This window comes from Gilbertella persicaria, assembly GCF_025201335.1.
Source record: "Gilbertella persicaria strain CBS 190.32 chromosome Unknown B0P05scaffold_13, whole genome shotgun sequence".
NCBI lineage: Eukaryota > Fungi > Mucoromycota > Mucoromycetes > Mucorales > Choanephoraceae > Gilbertella > Gilbertella persicaria.
Genome location: NW_026251974.1, coordinates 49,449 through 72,201, shown reverse-complemented (window position 1 = coordinate 72,201; position 22,753 = coordinate 49,449). Strand labels below are relative to the sequence as shown.

At 37.0% G+C, this 22,753-nt stretch overlaps 7 protein-coding genes across 7 annotated transcripts; 3 read left to right on the top strand and 4 right to left on the bottom strand.

Annotated features, from left to right (window-relative positions):
* Window positions 1–4,454: 4,454 nt before the first annotated feature.
* On the bottom strand, window positions 4,455–6,081 carry B0P05DRAFT_535653 (uncharacterized protein). Its single transcript, XM_051577463.1, has 3 exons — window positions 5,899–6,081; window positions 5,694–5,851; window positions 4,455–5,647 (listed from the first exon to the last, which is right to left on the bottom strand). Exons 1-3 carry the CDS (start codon window positions 6,064–6,066, stop codon window positions 4,576–4,578), a joined length of 1,398 nt encoding a protein of 465 aa, XP_051436245.1. The 5' UTR covers window positions 6,067–6,081; the 3' UTR covers window positions 4,455–4,575.
* Window positions 6,082–6,094: 13 nt separating this feature from the next.
* Window positions 6,095–7,420, bottom strand: B0P05DRAFT_535652 (uncharacterized protein). The gene has a single exon (XM_051577462.1). It carries the CDS (start codon window positions 7,301–7,303, stop codon window positions 6,122–6,124), a length of 1,182 nt encoding a protein of 393 aa, XP_051436244.1. The 5' UTR covers window positions 7,304–7,420; the 3' UTR covers window positions 6,095–6,121.
* Window positions 7,421–8,219: 799 nt separating this feature from the next.
* On the bottom strand, window positions 8,220–10,019 carry B0P05DRAFT_570386 (uncharacterized protein; the record flags this gene model as incomplete). Its single annotated transcript, XM_051581305.1, has 7 exons — window positions 8,220–8,240; window positions 8,284–8,429; window positions 8,489–9,290; window positions 9,351–9,476; window positions 9,544–9,579; window positions 9,649–9,768; window positions 9,828–10,019. 7 exons carry the CDS (start codon window positions 10,017–10,019, stop codon window positions 8,220–8,222), a joined length of 1,443 nt encoding a protein of 480 aa, XP_051436243.1.
* Window positions 10,020–10,438: 419 nt separating this feature from the next.
* B0P05DRAFT_535649 (uncharacterized protein) lies at window positions 10,439–11,206 on the top strand. The gene is made up of 3 exons (XM_051577461.1): window positions 10,439–10,505; window positions 10,602–10,858; window positions 10,902–11,206. Exons 2-3 carry the CDS (start codon window positions 10,840–10,842, stop codon window positions 11,087–11,089), a joined length of 207 nt encoding a protein of 68 aa, XP_051436242.1. The 5' UTR covers window positions 10,439–10,505; window positions 10,602–10,839; the 3' UTR covers window positions 11,090–11,206.
* Window positions 11,207–12,507: 1,301 nt separating this feature from the next.
* Window positions 12,508–14,100, top strand: B0P05DRAFT_535644 (uncharacterized protein). The gene is made up of 3 exons (XM_051577460.1): window positions 12,508–12,595; window positions 12,665–12,876; window positions 12,932–14,100. The coding sequence occupies exons 1-3, from the start codon at window positions 12,577–12,579 to the stop codon at window positions 13,910–13,912; spliced, it is 1,212 nt and encodes a 403-aa protein (XP_051436241.1). The 5' UTR covers window positions 12,508–12,576; the 3' UTR covers window positions 13,913–14,100.
* Window positions 14,101–18,110: 4,010 nt separating this feature from the next.
* Window positions 18,111–19,704, bottom strand: B0P05DRAFT_636150 (uncharacterized protein; the record flags this gene model as incomplete). The annotated part of the gene is made up of 3 exons (XM_051583617.1): window positions 18,111–19,446; window positions 19,510–19,655; window positions 19,686–19,704. The coding sequence occupies 3 exons, from the start codon at window positions 19,702–19,704 to the stop codon at window positions 18,316–18,318; spliced, it is 1,296 nt and encodes a 431-aa protein (XP_051436240.1). The 3' UTR covers window positions 18,111–18,315.
* A 1,182-nt stretch (window positions 19,705–20,886) lies between these two features.
* Window positions 20,887–22,744, top strand: B0P05DRAFT_535629 (uncharacterized protein). The gene is made up of 8 exons (XM_051577459.1): window positions 20,887–21,046; window positions 21,091–21,322; window positions 21,369–21,487; window positions 21,535–21,644; window positions 21,690–21,775; window positions 21,821–21,890; window positions 21,983–21,999; window positions 22,043–22,744. Exons 1-8 carry the CDS (start codon window positions 20,915–20,917, stop codon window positions 22,732–22,734), a joined length of 1,458 nt encoding a protein of 485 aa, XP_051436239.1. The 5' UTR covers window positions 20,887–20,914; the 3' UTR covers window positions 22,735–22,744.
* The last annotated feature ends 9 nt before the right edge of the window (window positions 22,745–22,753 follow it).

Below are 22,753 nucleotides of genomic sequence, written 5' to 3'. Positions count from 1 at the left end.
ATGTTTATTTTGACCAGTTATGTCTCTTTAAGGATCAAGATAGTGTAGGAGCTCTCAAATCTATCACACAATACTTGGTGCTGCAGATGAAATGGGTCTTTATTCTGTTTAGCTCGTCTAATCTACCTACTCAGCTCCGAGTGCTTATGACAGAACACTTTGGCATCATGTCTCCGGATGCTGACAATACATTGCTACCCTTTTTCTCTAGAGCTCTTCGCCGTCATGACCTTTGTCATCCCACTTCAGTTGTCAATGGTATTTATGCTGCCTTTGATCACTTTGGTATCAACTTCAAATTTGATAATGTGCCTCTAGCCAACTTGCTTTACTTTCCGCTGATTAACATGTTTCAAGAGGTAGCTCAGAACCACTGGCTTCATCGACATTCAGAAGTACCAGCATCTCTCTTCTTCCTCTTTGACGAACAGAGTAACCGGTTACGCCTGAAGGTTCGCCATGAATATGGGACATTACCAAGATTGTGCCATCAGCTCTTTATAGACGTTCTTCGTAGACGAACAGTAAAACTTCAATCTTTCCTGTGGCAATATATTACACAAGATGTGACACCATCTACTGTCTCTGTCTATGATGCTTTGACCAAGCAATTAACTGACACAAGATTGTGGCGCTCTTTCACTTCTAGGGATTTCTGCCTGCATCCTTATGAAGACAAAGCTAAATCCCGAATAAAGACTTCTCGTACTTCGCTCTCTCTGTTTTGGAGGACTCCAATGCTCCCTCAGGCTAGAACACTGTGGTATCGTGTGCTTCACAAGAAACTGCCCACTGCGTCCGAACTTTTCAAGATTGGTACTGTCTCTACTCCTGTCTGTCGGCTGTGCAAATCACAACCGGAATCGTATGATCATTTCATAGCCCACTGCTCTACCAAGTGGAGTGTTTGGTTGGAAATACTGAACTGCTACTACCCTCTGGTATACTTTACTCCTCCCTCCCTCCACAAGGTCCTCACTCTTCAAGTCTTTCCTCCTGCCATTACGAACCGCTCCAAGCTTGTATCCATCGTTGCGATATCTCAATGGAATATCTGGAAATCCTATTGGAACCTGATTCTTAACCAGGTTGCTTTTGAACATTCTTGTATCATTTCAGATACAATTTACCAGGTAGCCTTAGCTACTAAAAATCATTACTTGCTAAAATAGCCCTGATCATTGTATGATCTTTACTTCGTCTCTCTTTACTCCTGTTTTTCGACGTCCCACCTCTCTGCGATGTGTGACTAATCAATAATATTGTAAATAAAATCCAACTACAAAAAAAACTTGCTCCCTCATTCATATTATAAAGTACCTATATTCTTACTTTTATATGCTTTGATAGCACTCAGATAGCTCAAGATGTCTTTTGAAAGTCCATCTCCAACACATTCTATATGATATTTAGAGCAAAAACGCTCAAAACACAGCTTAACCATGCCAATCTTTGATGCCTCATTGCTCGACAACCAGACTACTAAAGCGGCCCGTTTTTCGTTTTGTTTTGTTTAGAGCATGTTTGTTTGAGTTCAGAAATCAAATGGTACCATTGCTTTGGTTGTTGGGTAAAATTCATGTTTTGACCGATGGGGGATTCACGGTGGTCCGTGAAAATAAAATAAAATAAAATAAAATAAAATAAAATAAAATAAAATAAAATAAAATAAAATAAAATAAAATAAAATAAAATAAAATAAAATAAAATAAAATAAAACAAAAAAAAAAAAACTCGATCAAGAATCTTTGGAGTGACCCAATGTAAGTCTGATCTAACCGGAATCAGGTAAGACCATTTTTATGTACTTCCAATGAAAAGAAAACGAGTTCATTAAGATAAAAAAAAAGAAAGGCGACTTGATTTGAGCATTGTCCTCAAATATGCATTCAAAGTTCATTATACACTGTAATCAATACAAAAGAGACCCTTTTCAGCAGATAGTACTGATTAATCTGGTACTTATTTTAGCACCAGTTGATGTGAAGAGTATTTTTGAGTAGAACTTACTATAATACATAATATTCTTGAGGCTAAAGAGAGTAGCTTTGAGCACAACTAGCAATGGATGCCTTGTAGGAGGATGCTGCTATATTTAAAACTCCAATTTTTATTTTCTTGCTCTTTGCTTTGACGACCATTCTTTTTCTCTTACCAACACTTGCAAGTCTAGACATCAGGTACGCATAAACAGAGAGTAGTGTCGCAGAGTGCTTGATACAACATAATTGTAGCTCAACAAGTGAAATTCACTCTGATCAACTCATACTGAAAATAAGAGACAGCAGTAAAGCAGTAAACTTGCGTGGATAAAACCGTTATACAAGTGGATCACAAACATAGCTTTTGTCTAAGAATGCTTGTGGCAATTACTGAACACGAATAAGTAATTCATGAGCACAAGATTTAGGCAGAGATGACTTGATTGTGAGGTAAAAAGAACCAGAGATCAAAAGGAAAGAAATACATTTGTAAAATATACAAAAGAGCTTGACATACACAACATAAAGATACATTGAATTCGATTAAGATGATCAAATTTTTTCTGAGTCCTCTTTTTCTCTGAATAAGAGTTGATCAGATTCTCAATCATAAATAAGAAAATTTAAAAAAAGCAAACATACATTACGAAAACATGTTGAGGCCTTAGTTGAATATCTTCGTCACGCCTGAGAGAAATGGAGCAGGAAGAAAATGTCTTGATACACCAGTAAAATTTGTTCGAGCGCTTCACAGACAGATGCCTAAGAAATTAACTTGAGTAGATCGAGCCTTGTGGTCGTGAGGCCTATCAGTAAAAGAGCTGCTTTTTACAGCCTTAAAAGAAAATGATGAGGGCGCTATTGAATGAAGCACAATTCAAGTGGGCTAAGCAAGTGATTGAAACGGACATGAGTTCTCTTAAAAACTGTGTATTTATTGATGAGTCTGGCTTCCATATTAACATGAATCGTAGTGGTGCGTGGGCACCAAAGGGTGAGGCACTTATTGTGAAGGTTGAAAATACTAGGGCTGTCTCTCATACAATTTTGGGTGCCGTTTCAGCATATGCAGTCGCGAATGTCAGCATTCGAATTCCCAATTTAGCCACCAAGAAGCTTTTTCCTGTAGAGGTTGACAAAAAGAGAAAACTTGACCAAGAAAAAGCTCAAAAGCCGAGGCCAAAGGGGATCACTATAGACCATTATCTGTGCTTTTTAAGCGATACCTTTGATATTTTAGATGCATATGAATATACCCAGGGCTCCTATATCATCATGGATAATGTTGCAATTCACAAACGAACTGATATTCAAGAGATGATCGCAAATCGAGGATACAAATGTGTTTATTTGCCACCTTACTCCTCATCCCCCGAATTAAATCCTATAGAGCAATTCTGGTCGGTTGTTAAGAGCAAACTCAAAAGATATCAAATTCTCGAAGAGGAAACCATGCAAGACCGTATCACTGAAGCCTGTAGCCAAATCCCTCAAAGCCATCTTTATGGTTTTGCTAAGCGCTTGGGAGATTGTTTGAATAAAAAAGCCATTTAATACCTTTCTATTACTCATAAACTCTTTATGACTCTCGTACAACTTAATTAGTTTACATCAGACTTATGCATGAGAAAGCTTTGATGACTTGCACCAAAGCGACAAGTCAGAAAAAATGCGACAAGTTGTTATGGAAAGACTGTCTCTGCTTTGGCAATCAGTTTAGTCTTTATTTCGCTGTCAATTCAACTGACCCTCAGATAGAAAAAGAATACTAAGCCGAATGATTTATTTGCACATCACCCAGCCTGTTCAAGCACTTATTGAACAGAATGAAGTCAGCAATGAAACTGTAATATATTGTTTATATTGGACTTTAATTCTCTTCTTTTATATGGCTGCAGGTTTCTCGCATATACTAAATTACTTACCGCCTTCTTCTGTTGTCTCTCCTTCTCCTTTTTTCACTGACGATGTCAGTTATACTTCTCCTTCCAGTTCCTTTTCTGTGTACATTGGATATATTTATTTTCTGTTGCTCTCTTTTGTGATCGCCTTTCAAGAATGCTTCTAATGATGAGTATAGTAGTGTATGATTGGATTCATGCCACCGACCATAGAAGTGTACACAATATACTATGTAATGCATGCATATATGTAACAAAAGAGACGTTTATATAATCCAATAATATATAATGATGCTACTAATAATGTCCAATGAGAAGCCAAAAAGAATAAATTCTAAACTTTTGCGGAATTGATCTTTACTGCCAAGATTAGCAGTTTTTATCGAAGTTGCGTATATAGGAACGACCAATTGCTCTAGCCTTTAAATTGGTCGTTTTGCTTCTAATATTGTCCCTTTTACTGCCAAGATTCTCGTCGACGTGCAATGATATTATTTGTATTAAAAGACGTCATCAAACAAGAATCACAAAGAAAAAAAACATATCAAGAGCAATATGTAGATAGAAGCAACGCATAGTTTTCATTGACAGATACATATACTTTTAACATTATAGCTGCATCATGAAATACAGGCAGTATAAATAAAGTCTTCCTTCAACTCATTGTTCATGCAATGTTGTATATAGTTTTATTACCAGGCTTCATGATCCTGTTCATCATCAAACCATTCAGCTTCATGAAGTCGCGTTGCATATCTTTTGTCTTTTCCTTCTTCTGAATCTTCTTGTGCTTCTCGTTGCTCTTGTTCACCATCTAAAAACCCCTGAATATCAGGCGGTATTTCTTGCATCTGAATGCTCGGTGCATGATCTAGATACCTAAGTTGCTCAAGCACACGCTCCCGAACGCGCATCAGATAAGCTCGGTCATTTTGATTCTCCACACGGCCCTTAAGATCAGGATGCAGTTTATAATCTGGTTTAAAGAAATCAATGTATTCATTCGGGGGCAAGTTTTCATCCAACGTAGTGTCCACTAAAACCGATGTCTCGTATGTCCAGCATCGTGCGACATTCCGAACAGTGTAACCACCACCACCTACCACAAGCAATGGAATATTGTAATTCTTGACAATCTTGACACACCTGCCATGCGCATTGATACTCAGGTTAAAGCAACCGAGTCGATCACACCCTAAAGAATCAGCACCGCATTGAAGTACAATGGCAGAGGGTCGAAATGCTTCAATGACCGAATCAATCACTTCTTTAAATAGCCAGACATAGGCTTCATCGTCAATACCATCTCTAAGGGGCACATTGACTGAATAGTACTTGCCTAAAGAAGTCCCTATCTCATCAATATGACCTGTTCCCGGAAAGAAGTCACCGTTGTATTTATGAAAACTGACAGTCATGACACGATCTGTTGAATAAAATGCTTCTTGAACACCATCACCATGATGAATATCGATATCAATATACAACACTCGGGGAAAATACCGTAATAATTCCAATGTGCCCAACACAATATCGTTCACATAACAGAATCCACTGGCTTCACTCTTTTTCGCATGGTGAAGACCACCGGACCAATTGATACAGATGTCTGCACCATTCGCAATCAGTTTACGAGAAGCTTCGATGGTTGCTCCTGCATAACGTTGACAAAAATCATAGATACCGTCAAAAATAGGACAATCGTCGCCTACATTGAATCTTTGAAACAAGTCTTCATATTGGTCTGCATTGTCTGGTGTTACTCTAGCAACAGATTTAATAGACTGTGTCTGTTGTGTTCGAAGCGTACCTCTTTAAGAAATCAACATAGTCTGAGGAATGAAAGTTGAGAATTTCGTCGTCTGTGGCTCTTCTAGGTTGAAATATTTCCATTTTATCGTGAAGACCATAGTTGAGTACAAGATTATTGGTGAGTGTCAGTCGATGAGGTTTCATAGGATGTCTTTCCTATACCGTGTTAATAACCCTATTGAATGTAATACTGGATGCCTTACTCCATAATGATAATTACCAACACCTTCATCGTGGAAATAAGCTACTCTTGTTTTGTTGTGTGAAGCTAATCGTACACTGTTGTTTGTTGTATAGTATTTTGCTTTTTGTTGTGAACGATAATCATGGCTAAACGTATTTTCTTCATCGTCATTACTTGTTCTTGCCATTATATAGAAAATAAAGAAAAAGAAAAAGAGAATTTTTAAACAGGACCGTTTTTTATTACATGAGACGACAATCTGAATCTTTGGGTTTCCCATTTTTATCGCGTGTAGGTCTTCTTTTAATAGGATTTGACTGGTCCAAGACTTGAAGGCGTTGTTTTGCTTTGATATCGCCTTGTTGAGCTGCTTTCATGTACCATTGTTTGGCTTCTTCCAAGTTTTGTGGGACACCAACACCTGTTTCTACATAATACCCCACTGCATATCTTGCTTTAGCCAATCCTCGATCAGCTGCTTTCCTTGCCCATAAATACGCTTCTTGATCATCTTGAACCAAAATATTCTCTGCGCCTGTGAGATACCATCCTGATAAAGCCAATTCTGCACTTGCATCCTGTTGCTCAGCTGCTCTTGAATACCATGCAATGGATCGACGTGGATCTACAGGACAGTTTAGATAGCCATGTTCATACGCCAACCCTAGTTTATATTGTGAAGGAGCATAGCCCAGTTGTGCTGCCTGACTAAACAGTTCTCGGGCGTAGTCCAGATCAGGCAAGATAGACGGCAATGGATCTTGTTGTCGTTCATAAGCGAGGCCTAATTCATGCAGTGGTTGAGGATGGTCTTCATCAGCTACTTGAGAAGCACGCAAGAACCAAGAGACAGCTTCTTTTGGGTTCTTGGATTGTCCCAACAGACCATTCAACAAGATCAACCCAAGCTTATACATACTCGAAGGATCACTGGCATTGGCTGCTTTACGATAGAATTGCATCGCGTATCGATGGTCTTTCTTGGTCCCTAGTCCTAATTCATAACAAACAGCGACACGGTAAATGGATTCAGGATGGTTTTGTTTCGATCCTTGAAGGTAGAGACTGAACGCTTTATCGAGATCCGGTTTAAGACCATAAAGACCACCGCCATACCCATTGGCCAGAAAGAACTGAGCGTCTGGATAACCTAATTTATACGATGCGAGTTTCTTAAGCATATGAATCGCTTCTGATGTCAAGTGATCTCTTAGTTGGCGGGCGCGTTCTGGATCTTGCGCATTCGGTCTCAAGTGGTCGACGGCATATAACAAATAACGAGCAAAAAAGAACTGAAGACGAGCATCGCCTTGTTTGGATTCTAAGCGTAACTTGTTGATGTTGTCGACTGTAATGGGAGGAAAGTCGGGATCAGGAGGTGCGTTTAGTCGTTCATGACGTCTTTTTCCTGCCAACATGGCCATTTGAAGTGAACTGTCTAGTAAATAGTCGCCATCATGAGGTATAACAGGTTCATGGACTACTTGTTGCTGTTGTTGTTGTTGTTGTTGTTGTTGTTGTTGTTGTTGTTGTTGTTGTTGAAAGTAAGGTATGTCTTCAGGTGTATTGTTAGCAGCATAAAAGCTCCCATTGCTTTGTTGTGTTGGTTGTAGATACATGGTACCATGAGGTGGTAAAGGTGGTGGTCCCACATTGTTGTTCATGATGAAGAAAGAAAAAATAAAAAAAGGAAGTTTGTTTTTATTGTTCTAGAACCAACGTGTTCAATCCAAATACCCGGTCAGATTCCAATGTCATACACAACAAATCAATTGTTGTCAATCTTCTTTCTTGGTACGACATAGAAAAGAAACGCGTCTATGAGGAAAGACACACATTGTTATCGCGTGTCGTACAAATGGAAGAGCGCGTCTGTTCGCGTTTTACTGAGTTTAAATAAAAAAAGAGTCCTTAGATCAAAACACACTTGACTGATTCAATTGTAAGCATCTCCTATAATGTATCTGCTGAAGAAAGATAAATGCAAGGAGCAAGTTGCTTGTGTATAGAATCTCTCAGGAGAAGTTGGTATGGTAGTTGTATTCTAAGGGTATATTCCAATTAAGTTGGGATAACAATGCCAACATTCATGTTCTGGACAGAGAGGCTTATTTGTAAGGTATACATGCTGAGGATATGTAGAAAGAAGAAATCAGAGTGAGAATAACTATACTATGTCTTTATATACTATAATAAAAAAGAAGAAGAAGAAAGAAATTATAATACATATTTATTGTTTGTAATAAATAGGTTCAAAAGAAGACACCGTGGGACGAACATAAGGCTTATATCGGTTCCAAATGCTCTCACAATCATAGTCTTCCACTCTTAGAAGTGAATTCAACATTTGTTCCTATGTGTCTGTGAGTAACATGTAACAATCTTGCTTTGATTATATATTTACCTTGAACTTAGTGATGACTTCCAAGGCGATTTCCATATGAGCATAGGTGTCATTCGTAGTGGGCAAGATAAATGGCTGCTGTTCATAATACATGTAAAGACCTTTGTCAATATCAAGCTTCATTTTCAAAAGTATGATTTTTGTGCCTTTGTAAATAAACATGATAAGCAGGACATAAAATACTGCTACTTCTTCATGATCTTACCTTGTATAAGCACACCAAAGCTTACTGCTTCATATTCTTTCCTTGCACGGCACAGGCGAAGATGCAGCTGACGCTTCATCACTTCAAGCACGCGCATTTTGTCTTCATCAAGTAAGGCTTGGGAAACACCGGGCTTCTTTACTTCTCCACAACCTATCTCCACAACTTCTTTTAATTGCTGGTAATTGAAGATGATATCAGGACGCAAGCTCACATTTTCAACGCCATCTTGTTTGAAGATCCAGGAAGTGGTATCAAACTCAAGTTGGATTTGGTCATGGGCAGAAAACAGCGGACTCAAGAAGGTAGAAACAGAAGAAGCAACGAGGTTCAATTCTGATCCTTTGCTTTTGATTCTCGGTCTGCCGTGCAACAAGTAAGTGGAGGTGATGATGTTGTTGAGAGCTATTTGTTCCAAGGTTGCGGATGTATTTGGTTGAATATAAAGTATGCGTTTTTGCATTGCTCTTTTAAATGCACGGATATTGTTGTAGACGTTCTCTGGCAAGACATCAGTATCATTATCATCATCATCGCTTAAAGAGAAAGGGCCATCAGCTTTAAAAATGGCAGACGCATGTAGACGGGAAAGGCAGTCTGTAGGAAAAAGCTTATCTTCATCACACTTTTTCTTTGCGCTAGCTATTAACGCAGCAAAGTTTGGATTGCGGATAGGAAGAGGAGTGGAGGGAACATCTTCAAGCTCGTGCATATCGATTCTGCAGTTATAGCCAACAGGTGTATTCATAAGATCAGATGGATAGAATGACGATTGCGAAGTAGTGATATCACTATTGGAATCCTGTATGCCATGATGAGAAATTAGTAGAGAAGCTTTAATATACGATAGCGCTATACTTACATCATCAGTAACTAATTCAGAACTTATAAAATCCTCGGCTATAATACGTCTGCAATCTCTTTTTCCTTGCGTTGAGGTAAAGGGTTGTTCAGGCTTTGATGTCGAGGGCTTTTCTCTAGAACGCTTCTATATATCAACGTAAATATGTCATACAAGCAACGCAAAGATATATGTAACTATTGATATTACTTACCTGGCCACATGAAACTTTGTCCTGTGTTATTCTATTCTGTTTATTATGACATACAAAATCAGCTATTCATCGCAATACCAGTGGTTGTGCTAGTATTTAGCTTACCTGTTCAACTTTCAATTGCTCAATGGTATTATTTGAGATGTAATTATTGTAGACTGTTGAATGATCATTGTCGTTGCTACGTTTAGAATTCTCTTGAATCAATCTCTTTAGATCTTCATCCTATTCAACACAATCATTAGTAGCTTTTGTGGCAACCCGGGAAAATATAATAAACTTACGTTATATGATGTCTTTAAACGTGCAGTCGCATGGTTTTGTTGCCGTTGCTGATATTTAACATCTTTGATATAGTCGTGCAAAATGGAGCGTGCTGAAGCTAATGAATCTTTGGGAAAGTTTTCATGCGTCGTTCTGAAATAGTTTTCAAAGCTTAGATCGTTTTGCGTTTCAAAGAACTTTGAAGTGTCCATAATAGATATGAAAAGGAAGAAAGAGCCTTTTTTTTCAAACAAAATTACTTGTTTTTAACCTGATATTCGAACACTGTCACATTTAGGCTGAAACATTGTATCGTACCGTAGGAAAAAATGATTTCTAACAGATCATTTTATCACAATAGACATGTTTATTTTGTCACACCAAAAAACCAGTAATTTATCAAATAAATGATTCATTTATATGAGAAAAAAATGCATAATAAAATGGAAAGAATAGATATTGTCAAGATGCTTTTTTTTCTTGGAGTGACCAGAGTATTCGCCATTAATACATTTATGCACTTTGTATTTTTCAGGGCCGCCCCTTTTATATGAACTATCCCCCCTATCCAGCGCTCTGCGAATTTCAGCTTGAACATATCCAATAGGAAGTGATGCATAAGAAACCTGTATTAAATCTTTTTCCAAAAGCCAAAATAGCTTCCTTCAAATCCTCTTTTAATCTGAACTTCTTGCCAGCTACAAAAAAAATCAAATTCGGTATATATCTTGTTACCAGTTTTTTTTTTTTTTTTTTTTTTTTTTTTTTTTTTTTTGGCTTGAGAGAACACTTACTGTAAAGTCATCATGTAATGACAAAAATGAAAAAGAAAGGGAGATAATTTCTTTAGCTTTTATCGTTGTAAAATATCTTATAAATACTCCTCGATTTTCTTTGAGTAAACGACAAAGTCTTTGCTTATAACTTTACCTTACTTTTACTTTTGAGTATCATTCCCGAAACATATTTGTTACTATCTTATTTCCTTAAAGGGCTCTTGAATCATGATACCTTTGTTGTTGAATATTGAACATGATCCTTTTGAGTCGAACTGAAGCATTATCAGTATGTAATCTGCCTTTCTTATACTTTACTTCTATGTTATATATCCTTATTCAAAAGTTGGACAACTATAAATCAAGCACTGACGTTGCATTTTGACAGTTCTACAACTATTTCTATTCCGTACACTAAATATTCACCTTTTCTCTGTAACAGAAACATAGAATGGATGCTTAAGATGCTATCAATGTGTAAGTTATATTTCGTTAATATCGTCTAGAAGCGTTAGTTTCAAGCTAGAACTCTCAAGTATAGGGAGCAGAAAACACAAAAGAAACAAAAGACTGGTACATGATGTGTAGATTTAAAAGGACTAATTCATTTTGTAGTAGAAACATGTCGAGAAGACATAAAAAAAAATATTTATTCATGCTGACGCGTTTTATTTAGAGAGCTTATCATATTCAAGATTGGCTGTTTTTTGAGCTTGTCTAAACTGTTGCTGAACAAACGATATAGTATGTATTAAACCAAGGCAGTCTGTGTCTGAGCTTCCGACAAGTTCGATTAAACAGGTGATCAGATGTCATCGTGTTGAAGCTTATTGAAATTGTCAATCATTCTTCAGAGCCATGAATCATTTTGAAATTATGCTTTACCCAAAACGACAAGATGAAGCAGAAACAGTTCCATTCGCAGCAGTCCAAAGGCAGCACCGTAGTATAGTACGGCACCACACAATCAACGGCAAGGGGTGTCGCAGCAAGGATAGCTGCCTAGCTCCTGGAACTGTTACGGACAACCAGGTCCATAGCCTTCTCTAAGTCCTTCAGCTATGAACGTGGAGGGGTGTCGCGTTGCAGCTAAGAAAAAAAGCCACGTCGCCAAGTCCGTTCTCCATCTGGCATCTCACAATCCCATTCGCAGCAGTCCAAAGGCAGCACCGTAGTATAGTACGGCACCACACAATCAACGGCAGGGGTGTCGCAGCAAGGATAGCTGCCTAGCTCCTGGAACTGTTACGGACAACCAGGTCCATAGCCTTCTCTAAGTCCTTCAGCTATGAACGTGGAGGGGTGTCGCGTTGCAGCTAAGAAAAATAGCCACGTCGCCAAGTCCGCTTTTTGCGATGCCAAAACCTTAGCTAGTTTCTGTTTGCAACACACTTTTGACGGGAGTGTTCGTCGTAAAAAAAAAAAAATATGTTGTTAGTCAATGGCTTTTTTTTTCTTTTGAGTACTGCCTTACGTATAATTTGCTTGATCCTGCTGATGTACAGTTGTCAGAAAGATAAGAAAAAAAAATGAAAAATGGAAGAAAGGGAATAGGAATGAAAAAAAAGTGACGTCAGCATCTGATTCTCGGAGTATCGTAGTAAACCTTGATTTGTGGACTGTTGTTTTAACTAAAAGAATAATACCAACTTTATTTGTTTGTTAATAAGTTGTAACTAATGATTGCAAATTATAATTAAAACTAACCAAGCGATGCTGGTAATAAAAGTGATAATTATAAAAGTAGTCTTGAGATAGTATGTGTGTTTTTTTAGAAGTTTAAGAGAGAAATGGGGAGAAATGAAAGTGAATGAAAGAGTTGTAATTAAGAATTACACTCTTGGTTACACGTAAATTTATATAATGACAAAATAATGAATATTCAAGTCGTCACAAATCAGTAGAAATAATAAAATTCTTTAAGCCTTTCCCTTTATTATTATTATTTTTCTACTATTGTTTTCATTTCATTACTTTAACTTTATTATTCACAATGTATACTGGAGCAAAAGGTGAGTAAAGACAGTTGTGATATAGTTTGAAACCTAATTTTATCAAAAAAAAAAAAAAAAAAAAAATAGAACTACGATTGTATGTGAAGTCTGCCGATAACCCTACACTTAACGAGTTTATTGAGAAACACTTTGATATAATTGAAAGCGAAGACTGTACACTAAGACAGCTGATGGTAAAATGGCGAGATCGTTTTACCTCTATGTTAAAGAGACATCGACCAAATATTAACGTGGGAACTCATATTGTTTGTGATATCAACATTTGGAAAAGACTCAAGGTAAGCCATGCATTTCACCAATCCTTAATTTCTTTCTTACTAAGCTTGTCTATAGACATATAGCACTAACGACTTGAGATCTGTTCTCTTTCAATGGATGTATATCTTGGAAGAAAAGAAGAGTGAAGATCTGCCCGCCTTCCTTGAGGAAAAGAAAGAAACAATCGAAGCTCTTGAGTCCTATGATGGTGATGAAGTCCCCACATTGCTTGACAAGTTGAGTCTTAGCCTTCTTAAGAAGTACAATGACTTGAGTTGTATTGAACAGAATATCTTGAAGCTTTCTCTTTCAAGAATCATAGATTTAGTTGATGAAGATTTTGCTGAATATTTCAAGCAGCATATTCCTGTACATCATTTTGGCATGTGGTCAAACCTGAAAAAAGAAAACGAGCTTACTGAAGAAGAACAAGCCAAGCTCAAAGAAATTGCTCAAGATTTTGCTCAACGTGCTCAAAGTGACTTGAAAGCAGCAAGAAAGTATATACTTTTGAAAAGAGTTGATTATGAAGAAGAACAAGAATGCTCCTTGGAGGCAATGGCCTATAAAATTATCGATAATATTAACACTTTGATGAAAGACAACAACAACAATCATGTCCAAAAAGCCGATCATGTTGCTTTTGTAAAACAATTGTTTCAAATCGTATTTCGTGGCACAAACCTGAAGATAGCAATTGGAGAAACTGTAGCAGCAGCAACAAAACCATCCATAACATACAATGAGAGCAGCTTCTCAAATTCCAAGGACAGTGTTTTTATCTCTAAATCGACTTCATCCCTTCTTGCTCATACTTCTTCTTCTTCTTCAAGAAGAAAAGACTACACTGGACGAAAAATTGATCTCAAGATTATTGGTGACGATGACCAGGAGCTCTCTTTCTGGGAGTTTAAGACAAGAAACGCAAGCCAGAAGTCTCTGCAACATCAAGAATCAAAGACGTTGAGATTAACGCAATGTCTTCAAAAATCAGTGAAGTCTGCCTTCGATTTGAAAAAAGACATTATGTCTATTACTTGGTCTGGTAATACATGATGAAGACTGTACTTTGTTGTTGTTACTAACATATTTGCATTATAGGCTGGTCGGGCACAGTTTGCCAATTGTATGAAAAAGAAGGCTTTTATGTGGCAAAAAAGGTAGCTACTTTGGTCATACCATATGATCAAAGACTAATTCAAACAAAATTGGAGAGATTTCTTCTCTCCATCTTCGAAATCAAAGTGAGTCTGCTTAAATATATTGTCGCATTTGAAATGTAAACTAAGCAATCACTATAGGCGTCCTTGCGTTCCTTAAATAATGCAATTTTTTTGGAATCTAGTGAGAAAACAACCAAGAGAAAGACATATGATGACATGCCTCACACTATGCTTTCACCAAAGCGTGTCTAATAAAAAATTTGTATATTTATCTTATTTGCTTTATTCCTAAAGAAAAAATAATCACTCATTTTGTAACGGACTTCTAATCAACACCATACAAAGCAAAGGAACAGCGCACCATTTGTTTTACTGAATATCTCTGTGTTTCAAAAATAGCAATAGTACAAACGCATAAAAAGTTCTTCGTTTCCAATACAATACAACACAATGCAGGTATTGATTTAAAGACAGCGATAGGCGCTGGAAGCCTCTCTACGAGTGCTTGGTTTATATTTCATTTATTTTCTTTTTCGCATGTCACATTCTTTCCTTGTAGTTCCTACACTTGTTTATTGGCCAATGTAAATTGAGATACTTATAGATCTTTCTTTCTCGGATATTGCCATTTGATCACGAAATAAGTAACTTGCTAAGCTAGTTTTTCAAGTTGAAATAATTTGTTGTCCGAGCAGAACAAGAAAACCATAAACTTCACATACCCTCTTTCTTTTGTTAGTGTTAGATGCGTTTGCTAGAGTAACTTTTAGATGATTTCTAGAAAGGACGGCTTCTACAGAAGAAAACTGATTTAAGTAATTGATTGTAAGAACTTCTCCAACCAAACGGCTGAAACTTGGGGGATACAGACAAGTTGCTGCCTTTTTTCGACAAGAAAAAAGGCACACTATGGTTTTAGAATGAATATCAAAAATGTAACACTTGGCTACACATCCTGGTCCAATCCTCCAACCAAAAGGCTGAAGCTTGGGGATACAGACAAGTTGCTACACTTTGACAAAGAAAAAAGACACACTATGGTTTTAGAATGAATATCAAAAATGTAACACTTGGCTACACATCCTGGTCCAATCCTCCAACCAAAAGGCTGAAGCTTGGGGGATACAGACAAGTTGCTACACTTTGACAAAGAAAAAAGACACACTATGGTTTTAGAATGAATATCAAAAATGTAACACTTGGCTACACATCCTGGTCCAATCCTCCAACCAAAAGGCTGAAGCTTGGGGGATACAGACAAGTTGCTACACTTTGACAAAGAAAAAAGACACGCTATGGTTTTAGAATGAATATCAAAAATGTAAAACTTGGCTACACATCCTGATGAAAAAAAAAAAGGCGTTTGAATACGGTCACACTTAAGTCAAACGTCTGTGGCTTATCGAAGCCTACATTAAACTCAGCTGTGATTCAGAGAATAAGAATGAGATCCTTTATTTATATAATAATCATAATATACTATTTACCTGTGATGCAGAGAATAAAAATGAGATGAAAGCCTTTAAAAAAATGAGATGAAATTCATTCGTATTCTCTGCCTCACAGTATTTATACTATTTTATACTCAAGACCAGTCTTCAGTTACACCAAACGGAAAAATTATTCGCGCATTTCTGAAAAAAAGATGTGCGTACTTTTAAATCGCACAGAAAAAATTAGCATGCTTGTGTATCCGCAAAATGCGTGAGTTTATTAAATAGGTCTGCGTTGAAGGCAGTCTTCAAATTTGGCAGCAGAGTATCTACAGAAGCCTTTAAGATCACTGTACAAAATTCTATTGCAAGCATCTGCAATTCTCGAAGTCAATGTCTCCTTTTCTAAAAGCTGTTCCCTCTTGAGTTTGCTTTTGCAAACCGACCAGAATTGCTCAATGGGTTAAGCTCAGGCGAGTAAGGGGGGGGGAGGTACATGCACTTATAGCCTCGGCCCTCAATGAGATTCTGAATATCTTGATGCTTATGAATAGGAGCATTGTCCATGATCAAATAATGGCCACGGAATTCCTCATGACGATCCATAACATCCAAAACACTACTGATGAAATTGAAGTAATGTCCACTGTTACTGGCCACTTTTGCATTCGAACCTCCTGCTGCTTTTCTTTTCTTTGATGAGGGTAATGTTCTTGGCCTTCTTGCACTAATGTTAACAACACCAAAAGGCGAGATGGCACCCAAAATGGTAGTAGTTTTTGCTCTTGTTTTGGGCACTTTCACGATCTCACGCTCGCCTTCTTTGGACCAAGAGAAATTTCTCTTAAGGTTGATATGGAAAGCAGCTTCGTCAATGAACACACAGTTGCTAGTGAAGTCCATATCTGTTTTCATCCATCTCTTCACCCACTGATAGCGCTCTTCGATTTTTTCAGGGCTGTTTCTCTCGAAAGCTTGGAAACGAGCCTGCTTGAAGGTAATCTTACACTTATCCTTGACAAACTTGTTGAAACCGCTTTTACTGATATCGAGTTTGCCAAATTTTTCTGTCAATACGTCAAGCATGTCGTCCAATGTAACGGAATTTGTGTTCTCGTCTGCCCATTCGATCATGAAATCTCTGTGCTCATCAGTTAAAATGGGCGGTCTGCCTACAGGTCTTCCATTGCCTGTAGCCCTTTGGATATACTCCTGAGGATCTTTGTTGTTCTTGGCTACCCAGCCTTTTTCCTTCGACAAGAAAAAAAAACTTTTCTTTTTCAGCATCCTTGTAGTGCTTATATGCTTTTGTTCTCGCAGGTGTTTGCTTCAGCTCTGCAGGTAACTCAGCTTTCTTTTTGATCCCTTTCTCGGGAGGCTTTAAATCTGTGTATCTATCGTAGTCTGTTACACTTTCGACTGGATACATCTCGCCGTCAATTTCCATTTCAAACTCTACAACTTCGTTTCCTTCAATGTCATGTTGGTTTCCTAACCCGTCTTCAAAAATAATGTTATTCATTTTCGTATGCTATTTTTTTTTTCTGTGCGATTTAAAAGTACGCACATCTTTTTTTCAGAAATGCGCGAATAATTTTTCCGTTTGGTGTATATCATAATCAACTTACATCAGAAATAGACATAAAAGAAATAGACATAAAAGAACCTCTTGTACTGAATAAGACAATGTATCTTTTAATAGATCAAGACGTATAACCGAAATCCATAATTTACATTATTTAATTAATTTAAAGTAGTCTATGATAATAGAGACTCAGTCATTTGCATGAACTCTACTACTACTTACTCCGACATCTCTTCATGTATAAATATGCTAGAATAATTTATAGTCAAAAAGGATAACAATAAAATGGTATAAAACAGTCTCAAAGTATCTAACTTTGTCTCTACATTATCTTATCATATAACTCTCTATTATCAAAACATCACAAGTCCAAAGTACAACAGATTAACCAGAAATACATCGATCTGTCCAGAACTATTACTTACATCACTAAACCATATTTCACACTTTAGCACCGTAAACGTATCATTCTATTGATTCTTTGTTATATGATTTCATCAATTTTATCTCGAATCATATTACCAGCATAGTAGGCTTACAGAAAATAGCTATCAACAGAATGTTCCTTCAAATAAAATGCTCAAATTGGGATCAATTAAACAAACGTATGCTTTATGTATCATAGTGCACTTAATTATCCTAACTAGAGTTTATTTGTTTACATAAACAGCTATTACTGAGCAAGCCTTATTCAGTGTCGATGACCTCTGTTATAAAACTATATAAGATCACCCTTTCTAACTAAAGAATTCAAGAAACACGCTTGTTGCCCTTTTTGTTTTTTTCCAAGCTCTTTTTTTGGCATGATAAAATAACGTACACGATTAGATATTCTTTAGTGAAAACAATGGTTAAAATATTTTCTCAATACACGTTGTTAAAATAGAAAGTATAGTCTGTTTCAGTCCACTGGTATTTTATGCCTTCAACCCAACATTTGGATACATTTATAATGTAATAGAACTGATGTGCTTTCTTGACAAAAATCTGTTCTACGCTCTCTCTGTTCGTTCAACTAAACCTCAATAAACACGAGCACTAAGGTCTTCACTCATTCCAAATAGGATATTAGCTTTTGAGTTTTTGTCCACTTTTTAATTAAATAGATAAAATATAAAATAATGTATTCAAGAAAAAAAAATGAGAGTCTGTATACATTATGATTAAGAGTATGTAAAAGAAGGATAAAGTACAAGATTAAAAAAAAATATTGCATGTATATATATATAAATGTATGCGATCTCTAAGGAAAATAATAAAAGGACAGTAATAAAAGGATTACATCTCGTTTGGCTTATTACCAAAGTCCTTTACATTGGGCTTATCTACTGAATGAGAAGCATACCCAGCATTTTCAGACATGTTGGGATCACCCATGTTGTAGTGCTGTTGATAGGCAGGGTCATAGCCATACATATTACCATCAGGAATTTCATGGCGGTTACTGTCATAACCAGTATTGGCGTAATTGTTACCAGCATCATAGTATCCATATTCAGGTTGTACGTAGTTGTTGTAACCATCCTGACTAAAGCCCTCTTGACTGTATCCTCCTTGACTATAACCTGCTTGACTGTATGCTTCATGGTAATCACCATAAGGTTCATTTCCATAATTGGCTTGAGGATAACGACGGTTATTATCAAAGGGAGAAAGAGGTTCCGTAGATGCAATTGTAGTGCCTAGTGTACCTGTAGTGGCAGCAGCAGCAGCACCAACACCAGCGTTAGCGCTTGTATGATTAAAGTCGTTTTGATGCATATCTATCGTATAATCATCTTGATCAAATTCATCTTTGCGTTTGTTGGATCGACTAGTACATCCACCACGACGATTAATCCAAGCAATCAAACCACCAATTAAAGCAATACCTACAATACCACCTACGACAGAGCCAGCAATAACTCCTGTTTTATTCGTTGTACTGCCGCTATCATTATTGACTGGAGAAGAAGAGGGGTTAGCAGTACTGGAGGAAGAAGAGGTCGAAGCAGTGGAAGATCCTTGTGTACTTGAACTGGTTGTAGTTGGTAGGGATGAAGATGCACTGGAATTTATGATTGAAGTAGTGGAAGGAGCATTGCTTGAAATAGAAGTTTGTTGAGCAGCAGAACTAGTGGTAGTTGTCGTAGAAACAATCACAGGATCAGTCGTTGTAGAAGTCATTGGATCAGTGGTAGGGTTGACAGTCGTCGTTGTCAAAGGTGCTTCAGTAGTTGTGGTCATGACTGGTTGTTCAGTGGTGGCAGGAACTTGAGTAGTTGTGGTTGTGACAGGTACTTCAGTAGTTGTAGTTGTGATAGGTACTTCAGTAGTTGTGGGAGCTTGTGTAGTTTTTGGTTCGGCTGTAGTAGTAGTGATAAGAGTAGTAGTAGTAATTTGTTGTTTACTAGCTTCTTGTGAAGTAGCCTATTATGTCAAATTATTTAGTATCTTTTTTTTTTTTTAATTGTTTGAATTATCAGTATTTACATCAGCAGAATTGCCCTCAGATACTTGTTGGGCAGAGACAGAATTATTGTTCTTGCCCCCTTGGCTTCCTGTTGTGCTGGTAACTTGTTCTCCAATTCCGCTTAATATGTCAGATTGTGCATGTACAACATGAACACATAGTTGCACTACAAGTAATACATAAATTGAAAGTTTACCAACAGTTGAAAACTTCATTTTATATATTCAAAAGAAACAAAAAGAGAGAGAGAGAAAAGAAAAAAAAATATAATAAAGTATGAAGCTATTTTTATTTACCTGAAACAAATTCTTTATTTATCCAGACTTATTAAATGGCGAGTCTGAGTTTAAGTCAGTCGTTTATTCAAATTTGACTTGTACCTGTTCACCTGTCAATTAGCTTTTTTCGGTGGAAAGAACTAATTTAAGTTGAAAAGCGTATTTACCCGTTACTTATTAATGTTGCAAGAACGAGATAATGAAAATCTTGTTGTTTCTTTGCTTCAATAATAGAATCATGAAAAGCTAAAAGCAGTAAAAAAATGATTGTTCACCTGAGAATCAAAAAAAAAAAAAAGTTACCGTATTTTTACTAAAGAGTTTTTTTTCTTTTAAACCAATCACATCTATTCCTAGACAAGCCTATTTTTTTAACAAGCCGATTTGTCATGAATGTCATTCCTTAGGAACAAGATATAGAAATGAAAACATTGAAAATATGCACTTATCACTTGTTGGTGAAATTAGAGTGCATGAAGAAAGGTGCTGCGTAACAGACGACAGCATGAAGACCCTGACACAGCGAATCAGAACAAGATCTTAAATAGAGCATTCATTAAAGTGGCTTTTATCTCAATTCAACTTGGAAAGAACAATGGATTCCTCAAGTAGAAGATAAATTATCGCAGTCTCAATATTTTGTCTAAGAACGGGTACCCAGACTCGCTGTTTAATTGGCTTTATCCAAATACAGAAAAAAAAAACTTCAGGGACCGTCTCTTGATTTATTTTTATCATATAGAATGGATAATTTCAATTGAAGAATGCGCATGAAAGTAAAAGCCAGTGTGACGTATTGAGTTTATTTTAGCATGCAATATGGAGATCATTTACTGTATTGTCTGTGCTTTTTGGAATAATAAGCTACATCCATGTTTTGCCTTTATTGCATTAACCATAAACCATGTTCTCAAAATGGATTGAGTAGATTGATATTGTTGCTGTTCTATAGCAAATAACACACTTGGATTATCAAATACTTCTAAGATACATCCTTCAATATCCAATGAGAACGCATACATATAAACCAGCGTGAGCATTTCATAAGGATAAAGATGTCGTGCAACCCTTGTATTCCCCTCCTTTTATAGACACCAGTTTTCTGTCTTTTTCTCTTCTTTTTTTTTTTCCTTTTATTATTCTTATTATGATACTGAAGAGCATTGTTCTCTTTTCACTCCTTACAAATTTGATCTCAGCCCAACAAGCATCAGACCATCGCGCTTATTTCTCTACTATCCTTCAAAACAAACATGCTTACATTATTGGTGGATCAGGGGTAAGTACACTCTAGAATTAACAAATACTGAAGTCAATCGATAGACTTCACTTCAAGTGCCTATCTTGAACTATACCAATGGCATTGATGTCAATAAGCCAGAATGGCTTTCACGTACTGGTCCTTTAGCCAACAGTAGTATATTAAAGCCTTTTGAACGAGGTGTTGCTTTTATGGGCTATAATCAACAAGTGTTTGTCCAGGGCGGGAATGGAACCAGTACAGAAATGGAACACATGATGCGATATTCACCCTTAACTGATGGCTGGGATATTCGCAAGTATTCTGTTGATTCATGTTGCTTTGCTTACATATAAAGTAGCCTATCAAATAGCAGCAGATCGTCCTGCACCTGCTTATATGATGACAGCCACGGTGAATGCAAACACCCATGTTGCTTATTATTATGGTGGTCAGCCATTAAATTCCAATAGTTCTGCTGTAGAGTATAAGACCGAGAAATAATCACCTACTCATTTAAACGTTAGACTGCTGATTTCACTCGGTTTGATACAGCGACGGGTGTATGGTCAAAGATTACACCCAATTATCCAAACGCATATCGTCCTGGTCGATTTGCTCATTCAGCCAGTATGATGTAAGTAAACGCATTGAATATAATATGCATTTATAATCCAATAAGCAACAACCAGTTATTCATTCTGGGTGGTATAACCTATCCCAACACAAGTATGACTAAAGTACAAGCTGACTTTGCTAGTGTCCTTGGTAATCCCATGGAGTCAATGAGTCATGTTCTTATGTTCTAACTAGTGTATGATATTCAAACAAATACGGCTGCTGCTATTGCTACCTTAGGTGATATTCCAGAACAAAGACAATTGTAACGATTTATGTTGAGATATACGCATGACTCATTCCTCTTCCTTTTATATATATATATATATATATATATATATATATGTGTGTATATAGGTTCTCCACTGCACTTGGTAAAGAGATATAGATACATACATGTATACTGATACTGGCTAGGCTTGGATGGAAGATCCATTGTAATTTATGGAGGTGCAGTGTACACAGACACTAATGAACATATACCTGCATCCAATGATGTCTATGTGCTAGACACTTGTACACTCACTTGGACAAAGAAATCAGTGGGTGGCAATGCGCCTGGCTCATTGTACGCTCACGGTGCTATCAATATCAATAACTATATGGTCCTTTTGATGGGCAAAACAGATACTGACAATTACAATGAAAGACTCTATATCCTTGATCTCAACCAATGGAAATGGGTAAATCAATTTGAGGCCACAGATGATACAGTGGCTGCTGGTTCTTGTCAATTCAATCTTCCCAACTTTAATAAGACTTCATTCTCTTCTTTTCAATATGACATGAGTGTATTGGATAACCCATATCGTCCTCAGAATGATAGCAAGAAATCCACTGGTTTGGGTGTTGGCTTTGGTCTATTGGGGGGTCTCTTGATTGTGTCTGGTGTCTGGTGGTATAGACGCCGTATCCGCAAAAAGACCAGAACAGCCAATCCTCGCTGGACAAGCAACAGAGATCATGAGCGTGGTTATCCTTTATTTGAATACAACAAGCAAGAAGCAGACCATCCTGTAAGTACTTATACAGCCTCAGATCATGAACAATGGGAAGCCAATCCACCTCAAGATATTTGGCGTAGAATGGAAGGATTAAATAAAAAATAAATTTATGCGATTATGAATT